This window comes from Schistocerca cancellata, chromosome 1, assembly GCF_023864275.1.
Source record: "Schistocerca cancellata isolate TAMUIC-IGC-003103 chromosome 1, iqSchCanc2.1, whole genome shotgun sequence".
In the NCBI taxonomy this organism is placed as follows: domain Eukaryota; kingdom Metazoa; phylum Arthropoda; class Insecta; order Orthoptera; family Acrididae; genus Schistocerca; species Schistocerca cancellata.
In genome coordinates this window covers 750,612,941-750,624,785 of record NC_064626.1, presented here as the reverse complement: position 1 = coordinate 750,624,785, position 11,845 = coordinate 750,612,941, and the positions used below count along the sequence as shown (strand labels likewise).

General features: G+C 40.9%; 1 protein-coding gene across 1 annotated transcript in view; it reads left to right on the top strand.

Annotated features, from left to right (window-relative positions):
* The first annotated feature begins 525 nt into the window (after positions 1 to 525).
* LOC126185936 (uncharacterized) overlaps positions 526 to 11,845 on the top strand; it is a 112,411-nt gene continuing 101,091 nt past the window's right edge. The window contains exon 1 of the mRNA XM_049928169.1: positions 526 to 710. Coding sequence (XP_049784126.1) covers positions 661 to 710 — 50 coding nt within the window. The 5' untranslated portion in view covers positions 526 to 660. The remainder of the gene's footprint in view (positions 711 to 11,845) is intronic.

The following is an 11,845-nucleotide window of genomic DNA, read 5'->3' as shown; positions in this document are numbered from 1 at the left end:
TGTCCTTTTCTCATATGCAAAATGTCTGAAATCCAATAATAATACATGACGTGGCTTTAGGCCACGAAACCGGTTGTGTTTTAATAAACAACAATTTTACCGGCCATTAGCGAAATTCTTCCTAACATCACAAATCAAGAAGTTGTATTTCAGTACCATATGGTCTTGAAAATAGGCCTAAAACTTTTAGTACTCTTGCAGATCTACCCAAGGCCTCTGATACTGTCTCATGTAGTATTTTATTCAAAAAACTTGAAAGAATGGAAAAGCTAAATCTAACTAAAACTACTGAGCCATATTTTACAAACAGAAATCGTAAGATTGTTGTTAATTCAAATAAAACATGATAGGAAAGGTGCGAGATGTCTCGTTGTTTGATATATGATTTCCTAAATTAAAAAAAAAACGGCGAAAGAGTTGAACAAGACCTTTCTCTAGTGACTGCCGCTGGAAAGTATTTGCCACAGTCTTTACGTTGAACTGTGGTATTTGCAGTCGGAATGGAGGTATACCTCCATGGCAGTCGGCATGAGAATGTAGCATATCTGTGACGAAAGTGACAGCGTTGTTTACTTGTTTCCTGTTTAGCCACTAGCCAGTGATCCGTGGTATTTGAATAGCGGCAGTGTTGAATGTGGAAAACGTGGGTCTTTGTGAAACATGATGGCTCTTCAAAATGAAAGAAGAACTGTTGTTCCTTGGTTTTCGATGTAAGTTCCCTTGTATCTAATTCACAAAATAAGTTTAGTCTTGTAGATCAGATAGCTTTACTGAACATTCGAATTGTAGGTATTGCCTTACTGTACAAGAACTGATATAATTAGGTCGAACTTGGCTGCAATGTGTTTTTCTCGTGTAGTAATTGGCACTTATGTTCGACAGTGAGTAGTAAACCAAGTACCATTATGTCTTCCCATCTTTTTTTTTCGTATCTACGCATGGAACCACTTTTTCAGCGGATGCTTTTAGTGTTAGTGTATGAAGCGACGAAGACCAAAGCTAAGTTTTTATAATCTAACTTACCACAAGCAAATTGTGTGTAACTCAAGGAGTACTGTATAATAGGGACCAACCGAATGAGGCTGTGCATTTGTTTTGTCATTGACCTTATCTTCGGGAGAATTGTGTTCGCACTGTTCAGAGGCCACCCAGATTTGGAATTTTCCGTAGTTTTCCTAGATAACTTCAGGCAAATGCCGGGGTTGTTTCTTCATCAAAGCCACGGCCACCCACTTGACCTGTCCGTGTAGAGCATACCTAAGCACTCTGTGTATACTTATATTTTGAAGTACTTATTTATATTGTATTAATGTGACAGCATGTGTATCTTTGTGGAATGATTCTTGTATGAAATTAATAAATAGAACTTAATGTTTTTTCAAGTGATGATGTGTGGTGGTTCTTACTTTGTCTCTGCAACTGTATTTTGAGTTACTTGTATTCCTGGGCTCGATTGCTGGCCCATGTGGATGCATTGTTTCTGTCATGTCTCTAGATATATTTTTCACTAATGCCATATAGGATATTTACAATTGAAGTGTTGATACAGTGTGTTTCAAAAACTACCGGTATATTTGAAACTACAATAAAAACTAAACGAGCAGCAATAGAAATACACCGTTTGTTGCAATATGCTTGGGACAACAGTACATTTTCAGGCGGACAAACTTTCGAAATGACAGTAGTTACAATTTTCAACAACAGATGGCGCTGCAAGTGATGTGAAAGATATAGAAGACAACGCAGTCTGTGGGTGCACCATTCTGTACGTCGTCTTTCTGCTGTAAGCGTGTGCTGTGGACAACATGGTTTATTCCTTAGAACAGAGGATTTTTCTGGTGTTGGAATTCCACCGCCTAGAACACAGTGTTGTTGCAACAAGACGAAGTTTTCAACGGAGGTTTAATGTAACCAAAGGACCGAAAAGCGATACAATAAAGGATCTGTTTGAAAAATTTCAACGGACTGGGAACGTGATGGATGAACGTGCTGGAAAGGTAGGGCGACTGCGTACGGCAACCACAGAGGGCAATGCGCAGCTAGTGCAGCAGGTGATCCAACAGTGGCCTCGGGTTTCCGTTCGCCGTGTTGCAGCTGCGGTCCAAATGACACCAACGTCCACGTATCGTCTCATGCGCCAGAGTTTACACCTCTATCCATACAAAATTCAAACGCGGCAACCCCTCAGCGCCGCTGCCATTGCTGCACGAGAGACATTCGCTAACGATATAGTGCACAGGATTGATGATGGCGATATGCATGTGGGCAGCATTTGGTTTACTGACGAAGCTTATTTTTACCTGGACGGCTTCGTCAATAAACAGAACTGGCGCATATGGGGAACCGAAAAGCCCCCATGTTGCAGTCCCATCGTCCCTGCATCCTCAAAAAGTACTGGTCTGGGCTGCCATTTCTTCCAAAGGAATCATTGGTCCATTTTTCAGATCCGAAACGATTACTGCATCACGCTATCTGGACATTCTTCGTGAATTTGTGGCGGTACAAACTGCCTTAGACGACACTGCGAACACCTCGTGGTTTATGCAAGATGGTGCCCTGCCACATCGCACGGCCGACGTCTTTAATTTCCTGAATGAATATTTCGATGATCGTGTGATTGCTTTGAGCTATCCGAAACATACAGGAGGCGGCATGGATTGGCCTCCCTATTTGCCAGACATGAACCCCTGTGACTTCTTTCTGTGGGGACACTTGAAAGACCAGGTGTACCGCCAGAATCCAGAAACAATTGAACAGCTGAAGCAGTACATCTCATCTGCATGTGAAGCCATTCCGCCAGACACGTTGTCAAAGGTTTCAGGTAATTTCATTCAGAGACTACGCCATATTATTGCTACGCATGATGGATATGTGGAAAATATCGTACTATAGAGTTTCCCAGACCGCAGCGCCATCTGTTGTTGACAATTGTAACTACTGTAATTTCGAAAGTTTGTCTGCCTGAAAATGTATTGTTTTCCCAAGCATATTGCAACAAACGGTGTATTTCTATCGCTGCTCGTTTAGTTTTTATTACCGTTTCAAATATACCGGTCATTTTTGAAACACCCTGTATCTTTGAGTGCAATGCCTTGTGTAGAACAGCTCATTATTTGGTTATTTATGCTTAAGTTGTTGAGTGAAGTTCCATTTCAGCTTTGGCTTTGAGATCAAGTCCTCAATAACTGGTGCTCCGTGCATGTTCGCTATGTGATATTCTCAGTTGGTAGAGCATTTGTCCGTGAAAGGCATAGGTTTTGAGTTATGCCTCGGTCCGGCATGCAGTTTTAATCTGCCAGGAAGTTTGATATTAGCATACACTTCACTGCAGAGTGAAAATTTCATTCTGGAAACATGTCTCCACAATATCCTTTCTTTCAGGAGTGCTAGTTTACGAGGTTCACAGGAGAGCTTCTGTGAAGTTTGAAAGGTGGGAGACGAGGTACTGGTGGAATTACAGTTGTGAGGATGGAGCGTGAGTTGTGCTTGGGTAGCTCAGTTGGTAGAGCACTTGCCCGTGAAAGGCAAAGGTCTCTAGTTCGAGTCTCGGTCCAGCACACAGTTTTAATGTGCCAGAAAGTTTCATGATATTCTCATTCACAAATTTATTTCTTAGCTACTGAGGACAAAAATATCTCCTTTATGTGAAACTGCTCCATTTTTAAATGGTATATGTATTTATGATGATATACTTAATTTGCCCATGTGAAGGATTGCCGTATTAGATATTGTATTAATTTTATACACTGTGCACAGAAAAGCAGAAAACTGAAAATAAATTTGTGGCTGGTTGCTGTCTCAATGTCGTCAACATTTGTCTTCAAATAACAGCCACAGTCTCCAACCATGTAATCACATGCAAAATTGCACTTGTTGTGACATCGACATTCAGTCCTGTGAGGGACTACACAATCACAAGGCTGCTTCCTGTGACCAGTAGCAGTGTAGACCGTCAGTTGGCACAAGCGACTTAATTCAGACAGCTGGTAACGATTTTTAAAATTACTAAGAGCACCATTAGAAATAATGATGATCTTCTTTGCCCCCGTTTGCAGTTGAAGAATTTTGCACATTGCTAGCAAAGCATGTGCTGAGTCATGTCCTATGCCATCGCTTATAACTGCATCACTTGTGGTCTTGTTTTGAAAATGTCACTCCTGTAAAAATTGAAACCTGGTCATTACTCCAGTGATACCAATTACAGGCAAGTTCTCAGCAAAATAACAGTGGAGCACTAAACATAGTTCAGCCCCTTTCACTTCTGCAATGTGTTGTTGTTGCAACTTCTTCGGATGCTGGTGTGTTACTGCTTTCACTGACCATTTACCAAGTTAATCATGAAACTGTCAAACGCAACAGTTTTCTTAATTGGGTTATTTTCCTCCCATGTCGCATATGTAATTTCTGCCGAGTTATCTGCTACGTCTTCCAGGTCAAGTGTCAGTAAAGACAGTCCCTTTTCCAGAGCAATCACCACATACTTGAAACAAACAAGTCTCTTGCTTTACGTCACAGGCTACTAATGACTTCACACTCTCAACCAAGGTGTCATGTCATGTGCTCCAGTAAGTTCTTCAAAGTTACCACACAAAGTTCAAAATTTGTGCAGTACACACATAAAGACATATCTCAAGGTGGGTGTGGAACAACCCACTTATGTCGTAGTGCATAAAATTTTGATCTTCCAGTATGTGAAGCTGTATAGTTGCTTTTATAAATTGCAAAAGTTTCTTTAATACTGCGAGTCGTGTACCTCTTCACTTTCACAACTTTTTGATCAACTCTTACAGTTACAGTGTCTTTTTTGTTGGCACTCTGGCGTGAACAGTCCCATTTATCTTCCAGATAAAATGATTGCACTATTTGAACTTGAGCTGTTCCTACACGATTGCCATAATAGGGATATGGTCTTCCAAAGAATACGTCTACAGACCTCGCATTTTGTGGTTTGTCTACCATGTTCTTTGGTACTGATGGTATGTGGTGCAAAATTGTTTTCTTTGAAATGTCTCTGTAATAATATTTAAAACTTGCACCTTTGCACTGTACGATGCACAGTATTCAACAGCTGAATTGATATTTGTGAAAAATGCCTGGCAGGAGGTGCAAGAGTGCTTTGGTTCATTTTCTTCTGAAGATGGAATTTCTGCTTTGAAGGGTGTGGTCAGTTTTGCTGCAGTGTACTCATCCATAGCTTTAGTAATTTCTCTTCACTTTCTTGATGCATAGAGCTTATGACTCGACTTCACTGACCACGGTTTCTTGACAAGACTGACACCTACCTCTGTAGCTGACGGATTCAGAGTATTTACTTCTTCCTCTGTTGATGCAAAATCTGCTTCATCTGCACCATGGGAAGCTGAACCTTGTTCAGATACTATCATTGTTGTTGTTCTGTCAAAACATTTAGAACACAAAAGGTCATCACTAGAAACAGCTTCACTTTGAAACAGTCTTCAAATGAGAACACTTATTCCCAACCTGAACAAAGTCTTGTTTTTTGTTTGTCTTATATATCACTCTTTTAGGGATATGCAAATATTCAGCACACTTTACTCTCCTGTGGCCCCAGTCACAGGACATTTCAAACAGTCCTGTTCACAAAGCGCACTGCAACTGTGTCAACTGGCAAATTCCTCGTGAAAACACAGAACTCACCGGATGGTCCCAGATTTCGTAGAACCCGCTTCAGTAAACAAATTAGCACTTAACTACAATACAGAAACCTGCAATGAACAATCACGACAAAGAAACTACAACAATGTGTAAGAAATATTGGCAACAAAGACAATAGAAATAAACATTGTCATCATCATCATCATCATCATTTATTGCCTTATCGGGCCTTTAAGGCCTACAGCAAGAAGAACAAAAGGAAAAGTAAAGACAAAAAGACTTACAAAAGTACTCTATACAGTAGTAAAAGTTACATATGTACATTACAGCTTAAAGAAGAAACGAAAAAATAAACAGGGCATTCAATCAAAGGTTTAAAGGCAAGAGGGATACATTACAGAAACAAAAAAAAAAAAAAAAAAAAAAAAAAAACACACACACGCAGTGTCTGTCAATTACACGAGAGGAGGGAGCTGTTGCAGATGGCAGTCCATCTCATCCGGTCGTTGGCGTCCTCCTCCACGGCTGCTGGTTCCACTTCTTTCAGGATCGTTGTTATCCTATCCTTCCATCGAGTTCTTGGGCGTCCTCTAGGGCGTTTTCCTGTGGGTTGAGAGTGGAGGACTCTGTTTGGAAGGGATCCGTCTGCCCGTAGGATGTGGCCAAACCATTGGAGTCTCTTCTGTGCCAATATTCGTCCAATGTGTGGCTTTCCATACCGCTGGTATAAATCTTCTTTTTTTCTTCGTTCCCATTTACCTTCCATGGCATTGTAGATGGGTCCATATATCTTCCGAAGTACCTTCCTTTCAAATGCACATATTGCTTCTTCTGCTGTTGCTGATGTTGCCCAAGTTTCACAGCCGTATAAAAGTACTGGTCTCACCAGCGTCGTGTATAGGTGGATCTTGTTCTTCTGCGATATCAGCCGAGATCTGAAAAGATTGTTCAGGCTAAAGAACATGCGATTAGCATTTGTTATACGTTGCTGTACTTCTTTCGTTACTTCACTTCTATTTGTTAGTATGGAGCCCAGGTACTTGAACTCTTCAACTCGTTCGAAGGTATGCCTGTCGACATCAATGGAAGGAGGGAGATCTCGGCGGCGTGATACAACAAGATATTTAGTTTTTTCCTCGTTCACCACCAGCCCAATTTTCTCTGCATTGTGGAGGAATCGGGAAGTATCCCTGCGTACTTGCTCTAGAGTGTCGCCAAGGATCACAACATCATCAGCAAATGCCAAGATTGTGTCTGCTCCCACCATCTCCATCTCTCTGGTTCGACAAGTGTCACGGCTTACTTTTTCCAGGGCCAAATTGAATAATATTGGCGCCAATGGATCTCCTTGTCTCAATCCATTTTGTATACTGAATGATGGTGATAGTTGATTACCAAACCGCACTTGGGCCGTAGACTGAGAGTAGCAAGCAGCAATTAAGCGGATGTATTTTGATGGGATGCCAAGTTCCTCTAACGTTTCCCATAACGTGGCGCGGTCAATGCTGTCATAAGCTTGTCGAAAATCGATGAAGATGAGGTGTAGATCCTTATTGAATTCGTAGAATTTTTCTATCAACTGCCTCAGAGTAAATATGTGATCAATTGTCGATCGTCCAGCAACGAACCCACATTGATAGGTCCCTACAATTCCTTCAGCCAGTGGTTTCATGCGGTTTAGTAGCAGTGTTGTAAAAACTTTGTAGCCAATTTCAAGTAACGAAATCCCTCGGTAGTTGGATACATGAGTAGCATCTCCCTTCTTGAATATGGGACATATGATTGCTCCCTTCCATTCCTCAGGAATAACTTCTGCTTCCCAGATGGTAGAAATTAATCGTTTCAAAGCACCCACCAGTGTTTCCCCTCCCAAGCGAAGCATCTCAGCTGTGATACCACTACCTCCTGGAGCCTTGTTGTTCTTGAGTGCTTTTAGGGCAACACTGATTTCTTCCTCAGATGGTTCAGGGACTTCAACTCTGTCAAAACGGGCATCCGTCTGTGTTGTCCCTACTGGTGGGTTGTCGGGATTCAATAGGTTTTCAAAATGTTTTTTAAATAGGGTTGCTTGCTCTTCTGGCGGTACAACTTCACCCGTCTCATTCGTTAGGACCAATGTACGTTGTCTGTATGCGCCTCTGGCGAATCTTGAGGCCTGGAAAAACGAGCGTGACGACTTTGCTTCTTCGACTGCAATCAACAGACTTTTGTGGTGGTCCCGTTTCTTCTTTCTCATGAGTTGGTCCGTGTTACGCCTCGCTTCGTAGTAAGCTACCCTTGCTTCTTCCGAGAGTTGCTGTAGCCATTTTATCCTCTTCGCTGATCTAATCTCAACAGATTCTCGACATTGTTCATCGAACCAAGGTTTACTTCTTCGTTTTGCATCGCAAACTAGTTCTTCATTTGCACTTTCTAACACTGCATTCCTCAGCAGCATCCATGCGTTCTCCACACTGGTAGGGTTCTCTGTTATTGTGAGATGTTCTGCAATTTTTTCTTGATAGCGCTGTCTCACTTCTACATCTTTCAACTTATTCTTGTCGAAGCGGACCATCATTTCAGAATTTCTTCTCCACATGGTTGAAAGTTTCAGACGTAGTTTGACTACCACTAAGAAATGGTCTGAATTCATATCTGCCCCGCGAAAGGATCTTACATGCTCGACACTACAATAATGTCTTCGGTCAACAAGAACGTGATCGATCTGGTTCATCGTACTTCCATCTGGGGATATCCAGGTTACTTTATGCACTGCTTTGCGGGGGAAGTATGTGCTTCTAACGATCATTCTCCTTGTATCGGCAAGGTTAATTAATTTGATACCATTCTCGTTGCTTGTTTCATGGATACTATCAGGCCCTATCGTTGGACGATACTGCACTTCTCTTCCCACTTGGGCATTGAAGTCTCCCATTATCAACTGAATTGAGTGTCTTGGGAGTTTGTCTACTACATTCTCTAGTTCTAGATAGAAGTTATTCTTTGTTTCTTCATCGGCATCCTCTGATGGGGCATGACAGTTGACTAGGCAGATCTTATATGGTTTAGCGTGTAAAATCATCCAACAGATTCGGTCGTTTACAGGAGACCATTTGTTGACAGCCGATATCATTTTATTGTGTACAGCAAAACCAACTCCAGAAGTCCAGGCTGGGCTTAGCTCATTGCTGTTAAAGAGCGTGTGAGTATCTCCAATCTTCATAACACCCTGAGGAAGTCTTGTTTCTTGAATTGCTGCCACTATGCATTGATATTTACTCAGTTCTCCTCCAAGTTGTTTCATTCCCCCCGTCATGATTGACCTTACATTCCATGTTCCAATTCTAAATCCAGAAAATCCATTTACGTATCCAGTTTCGTCACCATTTTGATCCGTCCAGTTTTTCCTTTTGTCTTTTTCTTTAACCAGAATCTTTTTTTACAGAGGATGGGGGGTTGGCCCATCCTCTAACCCTCCTCCTTTCTCATCCGGGCTTGGGACCGGCAATGGCGGAGTTGAAATAAACATTGTAACAAAGAAATTAGTAATAAACAACTTCAGTGAAGACGTACGTTACCCTTGAAAGTTAAAAAAAATGATTTTTTAAAAATACAACCTTTCCAACTTAAAAATGGAAGATCCTCTTTACAGATAATATAGTACTAATTGGTACTAATCAACAGAAAAAAATCTAACTTCTCTGGATTGGCACTTTTGGAAAAAAACTGTAAATAATAAAAAAACTCAAAAGGTAACAGTAAAAGAACTTTGATAGATATGTCCAAATGAAGGATACCATTGTAATCATAAAGCAAGTATCTTTCAGGTAAAAACAACTCTAACAAAATATCTAGAACTGTTGCAGAGATACAGCATTTTAAAAAAAATTCCGAAATTAGTATCTTCAAAATGGTGTTTGCAGTGTCACCTTTGAAGGCCTGTATCTTGGGGGCAGGAATTTTTTGAAGAAAACAAAAAAGTGTTTTTTACTCCTGAATTTTAACACATGCTAAATTCAATAACATCTGAGACGATGAAAGTACCTGCCCTGCCTGATGTGATATGGATTATGCCGTGTTTACTTAACATTTCTTGTTAATCTAAAATGGTGCACATTCTCTTACTTATCAGTGGGTTTCTGAGGTAACGGAGCATATTCTTGATTTATTTAGATAATGTAAAAAGATATAAAACATTGTTTCAACATCTCCACGTGGATATGTTAGTTTACACCTGAAGAGTCATCCACACTCTGTGCCAAATTCATACTGTACATCAAGATATCATCTGATAAACAGCTTATCATTGGCTACTTCATGCCGCACTCCTATTGGTGGCCTCGTCTTGACACACGTGCACCTGGTCAACATCTGCTGTATACTGCACAAAAGTATAGTGCATGGATGGATCATAGTAAAGTTTCCCTTAAGCAAATACGGCCCTATGTTGCAAAACAAGCAAACATGGTATTACTCATGCTTGTTTTGCATGTATCCATTTGATACTATCCAGTAAAAATTGTATAAATATTCTGAAGCAGTGGTAATCACTACACCCACTGCATTCCTAGATTATACATGCCTCCTGTGTAGCACTAAATTATAAGTACTTCATTGAACTTACCCAGCAATGTCGGAGCTTGGCCTTCCCAGGGCTCCCAAGGTGGAGGCTGGTCAACACCACTAGGCCTCTGTAAATGTAATCTCTTTGCTTATATCAGTGATTGGTGGTTTGCTTGATGATGGAGTGCTATGTGTAATGGGGAAGGGAATTTGTCTCAGCTATCTACACTATCTGAGGAGTCTTCAGATTCTTAGGTCAAAAGGGTATATTGTAGTTTTGAGCACTTGCATATAAAAAAAAGTTTATCTGGTGGATATGTATGTGTGCTATTGTCTTACACTGAGATCATGTCTCCATGTGCTTGACATCGTACACCCCCCCCCCCCACACACACACACACACGGGATTTATGCTCCAAAAACACCAACAACACTTGTAATTCCTCATTAGTACTGCTTATTTATAACTGCTACCTAAACTCCTTCACAGAAAAGAAAGCTATCCACACTGGTGGTTGACACTTTACAAAACATGCTTCCTCTGCACCACTTCTCTTCCTACTGACATTTGCTTTACCCACACCCTGTACCACCATTTAAAATCAACTGCATTGAAATGTGTGCACTGAAAACAGAATTGACAGCAAGAAACAATACAAAAGCTATAAATACTTATGCTATACCAATATTGACCTACTCATTTGGAGTAGTGAAATGGAGTAACACAGACCTAGAAGCACTCAATACACTTACACGATCACAATGCCACAAATATAGAATACATCACATACATTCAGCAACAGATTGATTAACATTAAGCAGAAAGGAAGGAGGAAGGGGATTTATCGACATAAAAAACCTACATTATGGACATAATAGAAGGAAACATTCCATGAAGGAAAAATATACCTAAAAACAAAGATGATGTGACTTACCAAATGAAAGGGCTGGCAGGTCGACAGACACACAAACGAACACAAACATACACACAAAATTCAAGCTTTCGCAACAAACTGTTGCCTCATCAGGAAAGAGGGAAGGAGAGGGAAAGACGAAAGGATGTGGGTTTTAAGGGAGAGGGTAAGGAGTCATTCCAGTCCCGGGAGCGGAAAGACTTACCTTATGGGGAAAAAAGGACGGGTATACACTCGCACACACACACATATCCATCCACACATATACAGACACAAGCAGACATGCCTCTGTACTTCCGTCCCGACTGAGATCTCTGCCCAAACTCTTTGTCTTTAAATATGTCTGCTTGTGTCTGTATATGTGTGGATGGATATGTGTGTGTGTGCGAGTGTATACCCGTCCTTTTTTCCCCATAAGGTAAGTCTTTCCGCTCCCGGGACTGGAATGACTCCTTACCCTCTCCCTTAAAACCCACATCCTTTCGTCTTTCCCTCTCCTTCCCTCTTTCCTGATGAGGCAACAGTTTGTTGCGAAAGCTTGAATTTTGTGTGTATGTTTGTGTTCGTTTGTGTGTCTGTCGACCTACATTATGGACAGGTAGACAATTTAAGAAAATTCTTTCTAGAACGAGCAGAAACTAGCAAAATACACACAAAGCAATCACTCATATAAATACATCGGCTACACCACTGCAATGTCATAACCACTTCTACAACCCGCTAGATCACATAACATCAACAGATATGAAGAAAGTAAATTGGAAAAAAAAACA